At 39.5% G+C, this 16,378-nt stretch overlaps 1 protein-coding gene across 3 annotated transcripts in view; it reads left to right on the top strand.

The window, feature by feature from the left end:
* The window catches only part of AP4S1 (adaptor related protein complex 4 subunit sigma 1), a 43,858-nt gene that overhangs the window by 13,135 nt on the left and 14,345 nt on the right, over positions 1 to 16,378 (top strand). For 2 of the 3 annotated variants that reach the window (XM_053697933.1, XM_053697932.1), the window contains exons 3-5: positions 15,255 to 15,341; positions 15,428 to 15,496; positions 16,073 to 16,084. In XM_053697933.1, coding sequence (XP_053553908.1) covers positions 15,255 to 15,341; positions 15,428 to 15,496; positions 16,073 to 16,084 — 168 coding nt within the window. Of the gene's footprint in view, positions 1 to 15,254; positions 15,342 to 15,427; positions 15,497 to 16,072; positions 16,218 to 16,378 lie in introns of those variants that run through there. The other variant, XM_053697934.1, reaches the window with a different exon arrangement.

Raw genomic sequence — 16,378 nt, 5'->3', positions numbered from 1 at the left:
CGTCCCTTCCTTACTCAAAAAACGACAAAAATACTTATTCATTCCCTCATTTTGTCACGCATTGATTATTGCAATCTACTCCTAAATGGCCTTCCAAAACACCGCCTCTCTTCCCTCCAATCTATTATGAATGCTTCTGCTAGACTCATCCACCTAAGTCGCCGATCTACATCAGCTGCTCCACTCTGCCAGTCTCTACACTGGCTCCCCATACACTCTAGAATACAATTTATTAAGTATTAACCTTAACTTACCAAGCACTAAACAGTCTAGCTCCCAACTATATTTCCTCTCTCATCGTGAAATATTCCTCATCCCGTCCTCTTCGATCAACCTCTGACCTACGTCTCTCCACTCCTGTTATCTCTACGTCCCACTCCTGTTCTCTGGAACTCTCTACCCCGCTCCATAAGACTATCTCCAACCTTGTATAGATTCAGACGCTCCTTGAAAACCCACCTATTCAGAGAGGCTTACCATATCTCCTCCATCCCTCATCCTAAACTAATACATGAACTGCCTGACTCACTGCTGCAACTACAACCAATGTATCAAGCTACCCCAACCTTATGTCTCTGCACTCTAAACCTATAGACTGTGAGTGCTCCGTAACAGGGCCCTCTTCCTCCTGTGCTAGATTTGTTTAGTTTTGTTTTGTATTTTATCACAAATCTTTGTCATTGTATACCCCTATCATTGTACCCAGTGCTACGGAATTTGGCAGCGCTATACAAATAAATTATAATAATTCAACCTCAACAATACAGTGCCAATTTATGAGGGTGGAGTGCATGATATGGGCTGCCCTGTTTTTTGGCTATTGTTTGTTTGCAGCCATGATGTTTTACACTTTTTCCAATAAATTCTGTTATTCTGAGCTTGGCCAAGTATTATGGATTCCGGACATTGGGTTCTAATTTGACTGATGCATTCTGCTTCAACTATATGCCTAATATCTTACTCAAAACCAATTAATAAATCATATTCTAGTAACTTAGTAAAGTTATAACTATCTCCAGGAATCTTTTTTAACAAAAATATGAAAATATTGATGCAACTGATATTCACAAACAAAGCAAACAATTGCACATCTATGGATTTCCTTGTTTTGTTTTAAAGGAATTGTAAAGTTGAGCCATCTGGAAAGCAGCATGTGTACAAGCTTTGTAAATAAAAACGACTTTAATTCATCGTTTTTTATTTTAGTTACTGATACTAAAGCTATTACCGCTGCTTTGAGTACACCCGAATGTCTCATATTCCTCCCGGCTCCATATCTGCTTTTTCTGTTTTCTGACATTTTGGTGTTAAACCAATTGAAATCCAGGCCGCTAGGTGACCACAAACTAAATCTGCCCTCTTTCTCAATAGTGCATGTGCAAGTTATTATCCATGCAGGCCGAGTAAATGCTTGTTTCAATGCGACAGATGCGTGTCAAGCTCACATGGGAATCCCAACTTATGTCACTCACTGCTTAGAATCGACTGCATCCTACTGCAACTGAAGTGGCTCAGTATTTCTTATCCAAGTAAAGTTAATTCAGCCACAACTCAAAACGATACCTCACCAACCCTCCGCTCAAGCAGTAAACAATGATTGTGTGATTCATTATTTACATTAAGACGTAGAGCGGAGAGTTGCGCATGCACACGACTAACTGAATTGGGAGTGAGCCTAGATGACTACGTAGAGAGTGGGTGAGACCGCACAGCTTCTAGAACAGGGACTACAAGCTGGGCGGAGCAAGGTTCGGTAAAACATTTTTTTTATTTAAATTATTGTAAATTGCAAAATGTAAAAAATAACTTGGCGACTTGACTACATTACACATATGCTACCGACAGAGGTGCTCAACCTTACAATCACTTTAATACCAATAGGTTAGGCTGAAGTTTTGTCTATTGTCGGCTTTGCTCTGTCCTAAACCAGCACACAGGATTTAAAGAAAAGGTTTTGGGGTCATGAGAATCTAGGGCATCATGTAACAGACTTGTTATAGAATAGAATATATTTGTATGGTTTTGCCATTACGGGCTCTATTTATCAAACAGCGGTCATCAGATTACTGCTTCCCTTACATCTTTTCCAACTCTTAGGTTGAGAATTTAAATCGCACCGGTCTTCTCTGACCGGGAAGATTGACATCTCCTGCACGTGTATGATTGACTGTGTGCAGGCAGGGGGCGGGATTGCATGAGAGCACAAAATAGCGCTCGTGTCCAATGTTGAATTCCGCCAGCGGATTGCTGCCAGCCAAAGGCGAGCTTGAGCGGACATAGGCAAATATGTACGCCCCTGTCTGCCCTTGCTTAATAAATCTAGCCCTGTGTGTGGTACAAAAATACTGTTTCATAGTGCTAAAAACAAAACCTGCATGCGATGTTTTTTACTCCTTCATAAAAAAAAAGGTCTCATAAGCTTACATAATAAATATAATATACAATTGGGATAAAAAAAAACATGATATATTTTAGATTTTGATTATGGGTCAGTCCAGAACTAAGGCAATACCTTTTTTTCTTTAAATCTGCTTTGACGATCAGAAGTTCTTAATTTCTTGTCAATTTGGGTCTCCCCAAGCAGCACATAAAATGTATCACATGATTCTGAAAACCATCCATTTGACCATAGCTGATATTTATAACAACCTTGCAACACCAAGGGAAGAAATGATGCAATCTGTGTGAGACTGATTTCCTAATGTTGAGTTGTATAATTATATTGGAAACATCCCTTTCAATATCCTTAAATCTTTATGTATATCTTTTAACCTGATAAAAAAAAAAAATAGATAACATATGCAGTACAATTTTAAAAAATTTGTCAGAACAAAAAAAATCTACTGCTCATTTTTTTTTAAATAGTTTTTTATTGAAGTCATAAACAAATATAACAGTAATGAAACGTCCAACAATAGTAACAAAGGAGAATAGTACAGTACTTATACCATGATCTTGCTAGGTAAACAACACAAGTTATGCCAACATTGTATACATTCAAAGATTTAAAGAGTAGTACTCTGTGGTGAGTGGTAAAAGAATGGAGAAGCTATAGCTGGTTAGTGTTATGAAGGAGCATGGAGGTTTACTTAGGCAAAAAATCTAAATATAAATAGAAGGGGCATATAAATCCCGTTTATTAAAGGTATTAGTAAAGAGTTTGGACCATCTAAATTGAGACATCATTTTTTTATTTTTTATATGATCTGTAGACTAGAAGTGATCCCACCTTGTGATGGATAAATACACCATAAAATATTAATTTAGAAACTATAAAAGCAAGGAAGGGTTAGTTTTATGGGGGAAAGGGAGGGGGAAGATAAAGTATATTCTCCACATTATCATGAAAAGCATGTATAGCGTTATATAAACTAGTAAAAGTAAGATAAACATGGATTGGCTTGTGTTTGGCCACTTATGGACCAAATTAGCGGGGAGAGGGATAAGGGAGCGCAGCGGGCAGGAGCCGCTCAAAGTGGAGTGGGGAGTGGAATGGGGGGAACGGAGCCAAATATGACATGAGAGCAGGTTTGGAAAGACTTATTGGATGAATATAAGGGTGGGCTTCACAGGGGGGACCTGTTATTTACATGACTACTGGGATGGGCATGGCTCCATCAGAGCGAAGTAATTATCTAAACATAATGTTATGCTTATATAATGAGAAAGTAATGATAAATGCGTAGAATATGCGACCCGGGTAAAACCAGAGCTCAATTATGGGAAATAAGGGGCCTTACCAGTTACTCTGTAGTATTATGTGGAGAGGAGAGCTGTAGAATGTTCGGACTATAGAAAATCTCCGGATGAGCCCCTCTCCTAGGGAAATGTCATCTATAGACTAAGCTGGAGAAAGGAGTGGGGATATGACCCGCCGGTAATAACTCCGGCGGGAAAGGGAGTTGAGAGGCTTATCATGGACAAGAGTTCCCTTTTTTAATAAAGTGACTTATATAACGCATTTAATATGCAATCACAACATTCTAATAAAGAAAGGTTATGTTATGGACAATATGATATCTAAACTGACGAAGTTATATACTCTATAAATAGTTAATGGCATCACAAAAAATGTCATATAGAGAGTGCAACTAGTATGGTATACTGAGCATATTGTTACGCATGCTGAACAGACACTAGACCATCCATAACTGATTAAATTAAGTCTTCTATTGGAGGGAGCTCCTATAATACAGCATGACTTACAATAACAAATTCAAATGTAAAATCTAAAGAACATCTTGACACTCTCAGATCACAGATCTAGCATAATATAACCGTGAGACCCTTATACACCAAACAAATATAACTTATAGAACATGAACCATAATAGTAAGAAGACTTATACGTCTAAATATCTCAGCTTGCACTGGAATGCGAACATATAAACATTTAAGCCACATAGGCCGGCTAACTAAGGCAGTACAATACTCAATATATGAGTTTAGCGTGTGCGGCTAGCATAAATAAATAAGATGACAATATCAGATGAAAGCTACACATGTAGCGGTCAGATCATTATAGTATATGTTGCTAGCATGTGACAGGAGCATAGTACTTTCAAGTTGGGTTAGAGAGTATAATCAGTGAGTAAGTGCAGTGTGTAAGGAGCCCAATATGAGTGTTGTCTCTCTTATCTCTGGGTCCCAATTTTACAAAGGAGCTAACCAAGTGGGGTGAATGACATGCTGGGGGAAATGGCAATCAGAATAGTATACCAACACCCCACTTAGCACATCTATTAACACATATGAATGTAGAAGAGGAAAAAAATAAAAATAAATAAATAAAAAGAGTGTATACATAATTGGGTAAATTGAGCTACCTAACCTTAGTAAAACGTTTGTTAACTAAATTGTCACATGCATAAACATTAATAAAAAATATATGACAACAAATCGAGCTTATGTCCTCCACATGTATCTGATGCTAGAAATCCTGGTGTTATAGGCCCAAACTGGACCCACTACCAGACACATACGGCAGGAAGGGAAAAATGGTAGAAAAAAGATAAGAGTGGGATGTTAAACCGTTAGTAGAAGGTACTTGTATAGACTGTTACATGGGTTCCTGATATGTCAGTAAGACTAATATTTCAGACAGTATAGTCGTCATGTCAAGGTCCAGCAATGTGTGGGGTTGATAGAAGGTCTGGGAGAGGAACTCATCGTGCAGACTTACACAAACTCTCCTGGGTAAAACAAGTCAATCTACCCCACTCCGGTCGGTCTAACAAGTACAATAGCACGCCAGATATCTCTGTGCGACCTGCTAACATAACTTTGGGACTGAAATATAGCAGTCTCTACAGTATCGGCAACCTTCAGGCCTAGCAATGACTGCGCAGACGGTAGCTTGGGAAGGCTCGTGGAGACAGCAAATTGCCCAGTCACTTTCTGAGGTATCCGATGCCGGGTTTCTTGGCTGTACCATAACGGGCTCTGGGAATCTGCTGCGTCACCATCTCTCTGCACCTCGTTAGAAACAGCGATCGCGGTAACAGCATATAGGTCCTGGCTGGAGACCTCCGATGCATCCGCTCCATGATGTGAGTGAAGCACGTTAACTTGCGGTTTGTAGGAGAGACTAGGTGCTATGGCTTTCTCAGACGAGGCAGGAGTGTGTGAGTTGTTATCTGGGGGATTGCAAGGATCACGGTGTGTGCCAAAGCATTGAGCGATATCTTTAGAGAGCTGGGCATATTGTTCGTCCATTGCTTCACTCAATTCTAGGAGTAGCTCGAGCAGGATAGCTTCCGAGTTCTGCATGCTTGGATGAGCCATAGAACTTTGTCGTACTTCTTCCAGTCTAGTTTCTTTGATTGAGGGGGATGTAGATACCCCAGTGTAGAGCCCAAGAGTTTAGCAATATAAAGCTAAGGTCAATATACAAGTTTCTGGGCTTATTTGCTCATAAATTATACTTTAAAGATACTCCAGTTGCAGAGCTCTAACTTTCTGCGTCTATTCAGTTAGGCAGTTGGCTCCGCCCCCCCTCTACTACTCATTTTAATTGTTGAGTGTTATTAGATTGTCATTTTTATTATGCACTTGTTTATGTAATTCTAATTTATTTAATTGCCTTTTAACTTTAAAACACTGGTTTACAAATCTGTCCACAGTCCTTCCCAACAGGCCAGATTTACAGGATTACCTTGGATGAAATCAGGTAAAATAGCTGTTGACTAATAATCTAGTTATTTCACCTGTGCCCCAGTTCAGATATCCTCAAAATATGGCCTGTTAGGGAGGCCGGAGGGCCGGTTTGAAAAACAGTGATTTAAAGGGACATGAAACACAACATTTTAAATAAATGTAAAAAGATTGTACACATTTTAAAAAATAGGAGTGAACTGGAAAGTTGTTCAAAATTGTGTATTCTATCTAAATCATGATCGTTTTTAATTTTGACTGAATTGGTGTTCCTTTAAGGATTCCTGCTCCACGCACAATACTTTTTGTTTAGTAAATTTCCAAAACTGATATTACACGTCCATTAGAACATCCTAGAAGTTAATAAACCATATTGTTAATTGTGTCCCTTTACAAGGACAGGAAAGTCAAAATTAAACTTGCATGATTCAGATAGAGCAAATCATTTTAAGACACTTTTAAATTTAGCTTCTCTTTTCAAATGTGCTTTGTTCTCTTGGTATTCCTTGTTGAAAAAGAATACGCACATATCCTACACTAGTGGGAGCTGCTGCTAATTGGTGCCTGCACACATTTGTATTTTGTGATTGGCTGACTAGATGTGTTCATCTTGCTGCCAGTAGTGCAATGCTGTTCCTTCAGCAAAGGATAACAAGGGAACAAAGCAAATTTGATAATGGAAGTAAATTGGAAAGTTGTTTAAAATTGTATGTTCTATCCAAATCATGAAAGAAAGTGTTGGGGTTTCCTGTCCCTTTTAATATCTATTTCTCAACTTTGTTTATTTTATAATATTTTTGCTGTGAATAAGAGGTATGTTATTTTTGCAGCTACAAATTCAGTTTTCAGAACTACAAAAACAATAATATGTGATATCTTCTAGACAGAAAAAAAATGCCAAAAATAATCTTGCAGAAACCTCTGGGAGAGGATGACATTGTGAAAAGATTCATGGAATTTATTCGTCAAAAAAATTAAACATTACAGCCATTAATATACAGCCTCATGCTACGTAATTAACTATTAAATTATAATGTAACTTAAATAGAAAATTATCTTTTTGATAAAAAAAAATTCTTAAAAAGAAATCCTTTTTTGTTTTTTTAGGTAGCAGTGGCTCTAACTTCTAGAAGCTTTCGTTTTAGATTCAGACAGAGCATACATTTCTAAACAACTTTCCAATGTTCTTATATTATCAGTTTTGCTTCATTCTCTTGGTATCCTTTTATTAAAGGAGCAGATGTGCACTACTGAGAGCTAGCTGAACACATCTGGTGAGCCAATAACACGAGGCATATATGTGCAGCCACCAATCAGCATCTAGCTCTTAGCTCCTAAGCCTACCTAGGTATTCTTTTCAACAAGGAATACTAAGCAAATACATTATAGAAGTCATTTGTAAAATTGTATGTTTTAACCAAGAAAGAAAAGTTTTTTGTTTCATATCTCTATTTTGTAATTATTTGTTTGTTTTTTATTATTGTTAGGTATATTACTAACTTACACACAGAGAAAACTTTGTTACAATCCATATGAAAACTCCATGCTGTTGTCTGGTGACTCTGGAATCTTGTTTCACAATTTTAAAGGCCTGAAATGTCAATTACTGAGTGAGATCTGTGCCAAACTGAGGCTGTAAGGAGTTTATTTATTGCGGATTTGCCGAGTTTGCTTCTCTCTGCCCCACAGTGTAGGTTAGCAGTAACTTCAGCCATTTTATCAGATAGAAACATCCAAGACACAAGGCCTTTAAAGTCCTGATTGTCAAACTGTTGACCACATGTATGTGCAAAAGGAAAAGAACCGGAAAAAAAAAAAAAAAACCTTGTCCCACAATTTAAAAAGGCTACTGTATGTTCAAGATCTTGGATCAGAAGTACTAAGTTAAACAGATTTCTATGGTATTGGTGTGCTAGTTTTGTTTGTTTTTTTCAATGAGGTTTCACACCATTTTTGGTTTAGCAAGACAAACAAATGTTCTTTTATTAAAACAAAAAAAAGTTTTTAATCAAAATGTATGACATTGCTTATGTCAGCAGTGCTACAAATCAACCGCACACAGACCTAAAACATATATACATATGCAGGGGAGTAAGATCCTGGGCTTAAGTTTAGACCACCATGTTCATGCCTGATGTTTGACACGCGGACAGACAAGCCTTACGCTTCTTACAGCAGAAGAAGGAAAAGTGCAGTGTCCATCAAATGAAAGGCAAACATACCCTCTACAGTTATCAGAACCTTTAAGACTGAAGCATTCACTCTCTTCAATCAGTTTAACAGGAAAATTAGCTCACAGACGATTCAAGAAAGAAAGGACTTAATAAATAGGTCATGGTTTTTAGACTGCAAGCTAGAGACGTGTATAAAGAATTGTATTTGTAGGAAATATTAAACAATATACGCCAAAAACTTTTCATAGTTAATTCTCAAAGGAAGATACTATAAGCCATTTGGATTTTTTTTTACCTTAGCAGAGTACTGTGACTGCAACATGTCCAGACACACTGAACCCAAATTTTTTTCTTTCATGATTCAGATAGAGCATGCAATTTTAAACAACTTTCTAATTTACTCCTATTATCAATTTTCTCCATTCTCTTGCTATCTTTATTTGAAAAGCAAAAATGTAAGTTTAGAAGTCGGCCCATTTTTGGTTCACAACCTAGATTGTGCTTGCTGATTGGTGGCTAAATGCACCCACCAACAAACAAGTGCTGTCCAGTGTTCTGAACAAAAAATTGGCTGGCTCCTTAGCTTAGATAGCAAGAGAACAAAGAATAATTGATAATAGGAGTACATTAGAAAGTTGCTTAAAATTGCATGCTCTGTCTGAATTATGAAAGAAAAAAATATGGGTTTAGTATCCCTTTAAGGTTCACCAGAAGGCAGGAATAGATGCATGAGGACAGTATAGGAATATCTATGAAGGAAAACCCACAAGACCCTTTCAGCATCACTACATGGCATTACTATAGATATTTCTCTTGTAAGGTGTATCCAGTCCACGGATTCATCCATTACTGGGATATTCTCCTTCCCAACAGGAAGCTGCAAGAGGATCACCCACAGCAGAGCTGTCTATATAGCTCCTCCCCTAACTGCCACCTCCCAGTCATTCTCTTGCAGCTCTCGACAAGGTAAGTAGCTAGAGAGATGTGGTGCATTAATGTAGTTTATCTTCAATCAAAAGTTTATTATTTTCAAATGGTACCGGAGTTGTACTATTTTAGCCTCAGGCAGAAAGTTGAAGAAGAGTCTGCCTGTGGTTTTTTGATGATCTTAGTGGTTTGTACCTAAGATCCACTGCTGTTCTCAAACATAACTGAAGAGATGGGTAACTTCAGCTGGGGGAATAGCGTGCAGGGTCTCCTGCTCTGAGGTATGTGCAGTTTTAAATTTTTCTAGAGAGATGATAAGCTAGAAAATGCTGACAATACCGGATTTATTTAAGGTAAGCCGGATTACAGTGATTTAATAACGACTGGTATCATGCTTGCTGTAAAGGGTAATATTTTTGTTATTTACTCTCATTACTGAATAGATATAACGTTTGCTTGAGGTATATAAACGTTTATTACAATTTGGTGATACAACTTTATTCTGGGGCCCAGTTTTCCACATGGCTGACTAGATTTTGCCTAGGGATAGTTTTTTAAGGCCCTCTCACTGTGAGTACAGGTTGGGAGGGGCCTATTTTCGCGCCTAAATTGCGCGGTAGTTTTTGCAGCTTGAGACATCCAGCTTCCCTGAAGGAGTCCCCTGAACATATAGGACCTCTCTAAAGGGTTTTTGTGCCTTCCAAAGTCATATGGGCAGGTAGGAGCCACAGTAGAGCTGTGGCAGTTGCTTGTGACTGTTTAAAAACGTTTATATCATTTTTTTTTTATCCGGTTTTGAAACTAAGGGGTTAATCATCCATTTGCAAGTGGGTGCAATGCTATTTCAGTCTATTATACACACTGTAAAAATTTCGTAGATTTTACTGCTTTTTTCACTGTTTTGCATTTTCTGTGATTGTTTTTTTCTCTTAAAGGCACAGTACCGTTTTTATTTTTAGATTGTTCAGTTATTAAAGTGTTTTCCAAGCTTGCTGGTCTCATTACTAGTCTGTTTAAACATGTCTGACATAGAGGAAACTCATTGTTCATTATGTTTATTAGAAGCCATTGTGGAACCCCCTCTTAGAATGTGTACCAAATGCACTGATTTTACTATAGATTACAAAGACCATATTCTGGCTTTAAAAAATTTATCACCAGAAGAAATTGACAAGGAGGACATTATGCCGTCTAACTCTCCCCACGTGTCAGAACCTATAAATCCCGCTCAGGGGACGCCAAGTACATCTAGCGCGCCCATTGCGTATACCTTGCAAGACATGGCGGCAGTTAGGAATCATACCCTTACAGAGGTATTATCTAAACTGCCAGGATTGCAAGGAAAGCGAGACAGCTCTGGGACTAGAATAAATACAGAGCTCTCTGACGCTTTAGTGGCTATGTCTGATACACCCTCACAATGTACTGAAGTTGAAGCAGGGGAGCTTCAATCTGTGGGTGATTTTTCTGATTCAGGGAAGATACTTCAACCTGATTCTGATATGTCTACATTTAAATTTAAGCTTGAGCACCTCCGCATATTGCTCAGGGAGGTCTTCGCAACTCTGGACAACTGTGACACTATTGTAGTCCCAGAGAAATTATGTAGATTAGATAAATACTATGCAGTACCTACTTATACTGATGTGGAGGGAGCAGTTTCTACTCTAGCTAAGCGTACCACTATCCCTGTCGAGGACAGTTGTGCTTTTCTAGATCCAATGGATAAAAAATTAGAGGGTTTCCTTAAGAAATTTTTTATTCAACAAGGTTTTATTCTCCAGCCTCTTGCATGCATTGCCCCAGTCACTGCTGCTGCGGTGGCTTTCTGGTTTGAGTCTCTAGAGGAGGCTCTACAGGTTGAAACCCCGTTGGAAGATATTATTGACAAGCTTAAGGCTCTTAAGCTAGCCAATTAATTTGTTTCTGACGCCGTTGTTCATTTAACCAAGCTAACGGCTAAAAATTCAGGTTTTGCTATTCAGGCGCGTAGGGCGCTATGGCTTAAATCCTGGTCAGCTGACGTGACTTCAAAGTCTAAACTTCTCAACATTCCCTTCAAAGGACAGATCCTATTCGGGCCTGGACTGAAGGAGATCATTTCTGACATCACTGGCGGAAAAGGTCACGCCCTTCCTCAAGATAGGTCCAACAAATTAAGGACCAAACAGTCTAGTTTTTGGCCCTTTCGAAACTTCAAGAGTGGCGCAGCTTCAACTTCCTCTAACACATAACAAGAGGGAACTTTTGCCCAGTCTAAGCCGGTCTGGAGACCTAACCAGGCTTGGAACAAGGGGAAACAGGCCAAAAAGCCTGCTGCTGCCTCTAAGACAGCATGAAGGAGCAGCCCCCGATCCGGAAACGGATCTAGTAGGGGGCAGACTCTCTCTCTTCGCCCAGGCTTGGGCAAGAGATGTCCAGGATCCCTGGGCATTGGAAATTGTGTCCAAGGGTTATCTTCTGGAATTCAAAACCTCTCCCCCAAAAGGGAGATTTCATCTCTCACATTTATCTGCAAACCAGATAAAGAGAGAGGCATTCTTACATTGTGTTCAAGACCTCCTAGTTATGGGAGTGATCCACCCAGTTCCGCAGGAGGAACAGGGGCAGGGCTTCTATTCAAATCTGTTTGTAGTTTCCAAGAAAGAGGGAACATTCAGACCAATCTTAGATCTCAAATTTCTCAGAGTCCCATCCTTCAAGATGGAGACTATTCGAACCATCCTTCCTATGATCCAGGAGGGTCAATATATGACTACCGTAGACTTAAAGGATACTTATCTTCACATCCCGATACACAAAGATCATCATCGTTTTCTCAGGTCTGCCTTTCTAGACAGGCACTACCAGTTTGTGGCTCTTCCCTTCGGGTTGGCCAAGAATCTTTACAAAGGTTCTAGGGTCCCTCCTAGCGGTCCTAAGGCTGCGGGGTATAGCATTAGCCCCTTACTTAGACGACATTCTAATACAGGCGTCGACTTTTCAAATTGCCAGGTCCCATACGGACATTGTTCTGGCATTTCTGAGGTCCCATGGGTGGAAGGTGAACGAAGAAAAGAGTTCTCTATCACCTCTAACAAAGTTTCATTCCTAGGGACTCTGATAGATTCGGTAGAAATGAAGATTTACCTAACGAAGGCCAGATTGTCAAAACTTCTAGACTCTTGCCGTGTTCTTTATTCCACTTCTCGTACTTCAGTGGCTCAGTGTATGGAAGTAATCGGTTTAATGGTAGCGGCAATGGACATAATACCGTTTGCCCACCTACATCTCAGACCGCTGCAACTTTGCATGCTCAGTGGAATGGGGATTACACAGATTTGTCCCCTCTACTAAATCTGGATCAAGAGACCAGGGATTCTCTTCTCTGGTGGCTATCTCGGGTCCATCTGTCCAAGGGGATGAGCTTCCGCAGGCCAGATTGGACTATAGTAATGACAGATGCCAGCCTTCTGGGCTGGGGTGCAGTCTGGAACTCCCTGAAGGCTCAGGACTCGTGGACTCAGGAGGAGGCACTCCTTCCGATAAACATTCTGGAACTAAGAGCGATATTCAATGCTCTTCAGGCTTGGCCTCAGCTAGCTGCGGTCAGGTTCATCAGATTTCAGTCAGACAACATCACGACTGTAGCCTATATCAACCATCAGGGGGGAACAAGGAGCCCCCTGGCAATGTTGGAGGTTTCAAAGATAATTCTATGGGCAGAGGTTCACTCTTGCCATCTCTCAGCTATCCATATCCCAGGAGTAGAGAACTGGGAGGCGGATTTTCTAAGTCGGCAGACTTTTCATCCGGGGGAGTGGGAGCTCCATCCAGAGGTATTTACCCAGCTGATTCAACTATGGGGCAAACCAGAACTGGATCTCATGGCATCTCGTCAGAACGCCAAACTTCCTTGTTACGGGTCCAGGTCAAGGGATCCCCAGGCAGCGCTGATAGATGCTCTTGCAGCTCCCTGGTCCTTCAGCCTGGCTTATGTGTTTCCACCATTTCCTCTGCTCCCTCGTCTGATTGCCAAGATCAAGCAGGAGAGAGCTTCGGCGATTTTGATAGCTCCTGCGTGGCCACGCAGGACTTGGTATGCAGATCTGGTGGACGTCATCCTTTCCACCATGGACTCTGCCGCTGAGGCAGGACCTTCTACTTCAAGGTCCCTTCAAACATCCAAATCTAATTTCTCTGCGTCTGACTGCTTGGAGATTGAACGCTTGATTTTATCAAAGCGTGGTTTTTCCGACTCGGTCATTGATACCTTAATTCAGGCTCGAAAGCCTGTCACCAGGAAAATCTATCATAATATATGGTGTAAATATCTTCATTGGTGTGAATCCAAGAGTTACTCATGGAGTAAAGTCAGGATTCCCAGGATATTATCTTTTCTCCAAGAAGGATTGGAGAAGGGATTGTCAGCTAGTTCCTTAAAGGGACAGACTTCTGCTCTGTCTATTCTTTTGCACAAGCGTCTGGTGGATGTTCCAGACGTTCAGGCGTTTTGTCAGGCTTTAGTTAGAATCAAGCCTGTGTTTAAACCTGTTGCTCTGCCATGGAGTTTAAATTTAGTTCTTAAAGTTCTTCAAGGGGTTCCGTTTGAACCTCTGCATTCCATAGATATCAAACTTTTATCTTGGAAAGTTCTGTTTTTGGTAGCTATCTCTTCGGCTCGAAGAGTTTCAGAGTTATCTGCCTTGCAGTGTGATTCCCCTTATCTGATCTTCCATGCAGATAAGGTAGTATTGCGTACCAAACCTGGGTTTCTTCCTAAGGTGGTATCTAATAAGAATATCAATCAGGAGATTGTTGTTTCGTCACTGTGTCCTAATCCTTCTTCAAAGAAGGAACGTCTATTACACAATCTTGACGTGGTTCGTGCTTTAAAGTTTTATTTACAAGCTACTAAAGATTTTCGTCAAACATCTGCATTGTTTGTTGTCTACTCTGGACAGAGGAAAGGCCAAAAGGCTTCAGCAACTTCTCTTTCTTTTTGGTTAAGAAGTATAATCCGCTTAGCTTATGAGACTGCTGGCCAGCAGCCTTCTGAAAGAATTACAGCTCATTCCACTAGAGCGGTGGCTTTCCACATGGGCTTTTAAAAATGAGGCTTCTGTTGAACAGATTTGTAAGGCGGCGACTTGGTCTTCGCTTCATACTTTTTCTAAATTCTACAAATTTGATACTTTTGCTTCTTCGGAGGCTATTTTTGGGAGAAAGGTCTTACAGGCAGTGGTGCCTTCCGTTTAAGCGCCTGCCTTGTCCCTCCCTTCATCCATGTCCTATAGCTTTGGTATTGGTATCCCACAAGTAATGGATGAATCCGTGGACTGGATACACCTTACAAGAGAAAACAAAATTTATGCTTACCTGATAAATTTATTTCTCTTGTGGTGTATCCAGTCCACGGCCCGCCCTGTCATTTTAAGGCAGGTGTTTTTTATTTTTAAACTACAGTCACCACTGCACCCTATAGTTTCTCCTTTCTCTTGCTTGTCTTCGGTCGAATGACTGGGAGGTGGCAGTTAGGGGAGGAGCTATATAGACAGCTCTGCTGTGGGTGATCCTCTTGCAGCTTCCTGTTGGGAAGGAGAATATCCCATAAGTAATGGATGAATCCGTGGACTGGATACACCACAAGAGAAATAAATTTATCAGGTAAGCATAAATTTTTTATTTTTTTTTGTTTACTAATCTGAATGATACAATAAAATGATTGCCCCCCCCCCCCCCACCATACTCCAATCAAGAAGATTCATAGCTGAATCGGCCAGGAAAAGGAGTTCCAAAGAATTCTTGTCTATTCCAAATTATGCAAGTGTATATACACATTAATCATTTGATATTTAATATGAGAGAAAGGTGTCTATAAAAGGCTCACTTGCATCCAAAAGATATATTACAATGCCGTTGTTGCTTTTAATATCATGAGGGATCTCTTGTTGCTAAATAAGTTTAGATTAGGTAGATTTTTCTTTCTGTATGTACATTTTTCTGTCTGCTCTCCCCTCAGTGCTCCTTCCTAGAGTACAAGGCCTGTAAGCTGGTGTATCGTCAGTATGCAGCATTATTCATTGTGGTGGGAATAGATGAGTCGGAGGTAAGAGGCCAGCGCCCCATTGGAAAAGCAGAACGCACAGTTTTTTTATTATTATAAAAAGACTAACTGCTGTTTTGTTTTTGCAGAATGAAATGGCAGTGTTTGAACTCATTCATAATTTTGTGGAAGTTTTGGACAAATATTTCAGTAGAGTGGTGAGTGAGGATTGAGTACAATGCCTTTAATGAAGCTAAACCAGTTTAGGTTTACACTGTACCAGTATGAGATGTATACAGGGAATTTTACAGCAAGGCGTATCTTCCTGCTTGTTCATAGTTCACAATGTTTTTTAACCTTTTCTATTGTTCCTATACAATTGCTATATTAGAAAGTCAAACGAAGATTTCGCTCACTTTCCTCATAGTAGCAGAGATTATTCTATACTAATGGATAAACAATCATTTTTTTTAAGTAAGTTTTTGCTTGGAGATGGCAGCCTTTTTTAAAGCTCTGCTCTATTTCCCTTACTACTGAATGGATTCCTATTAGTTTATCTTGAATTCACTTCCTTTGGGGTGAGCCACAATTCTTTAGAAAAATTTAATTTATCAACACATATCATTTTGTACGTTTTTCTTTATGATTGCGATTAACCCCTTAGTGTTTGCAGAAATGCTGCCTAATTTTTCAGCACTAATTTAATGCACACAGTCCCAAGAACACAAGCTACTGCCGAGATCAATAAATAGGAGACAAACGGTAACTAACTTGTTTATTCTGCTTTTTTACAGAGCGAGTTGGATGTATCCTTTTATTATAATATTCAGAGAGACTGGAAAGCTGCCAATTTTCAGTTGACTTATGATTAGCGCTGCAGAACTTCATCGTGCTCTACAAATACCTGATAATAATAATAATTCTGTTTTGGCCCTGAAAGTGGTGTGAGAAGTCAGTTTTTCAAAATATAAAACCAGCTTTTTAAAAAATATATATATATATATATTACTTGAAGGTGATTGTGTTACTTTTAAACACAGATTTGTAAAATATATGTAAAAGTTTGCCACTTTTTTTTTTTTTTTTAAGTTGAAATAATT

This window comes from Bombina bombina, chromosome 1 (assembly GCF_027579735.1).
Source record: "Bombina bombina isolate aBomBom1 chromosome 1, aBomBom1.pri, whole genome shotgun sequence".
Classification (NCBI taxonomy): Eukaryota; Metazoa; Chordata; class Amphibia; order Anura; family Bombinatoridae; genus Bombina; species Bombina bombina.
The sequence above is the reverse complement of the archived record's forward strand: the minus strand, read 5'-3'. Positions and strand labels throughout refer to the sequence as shown.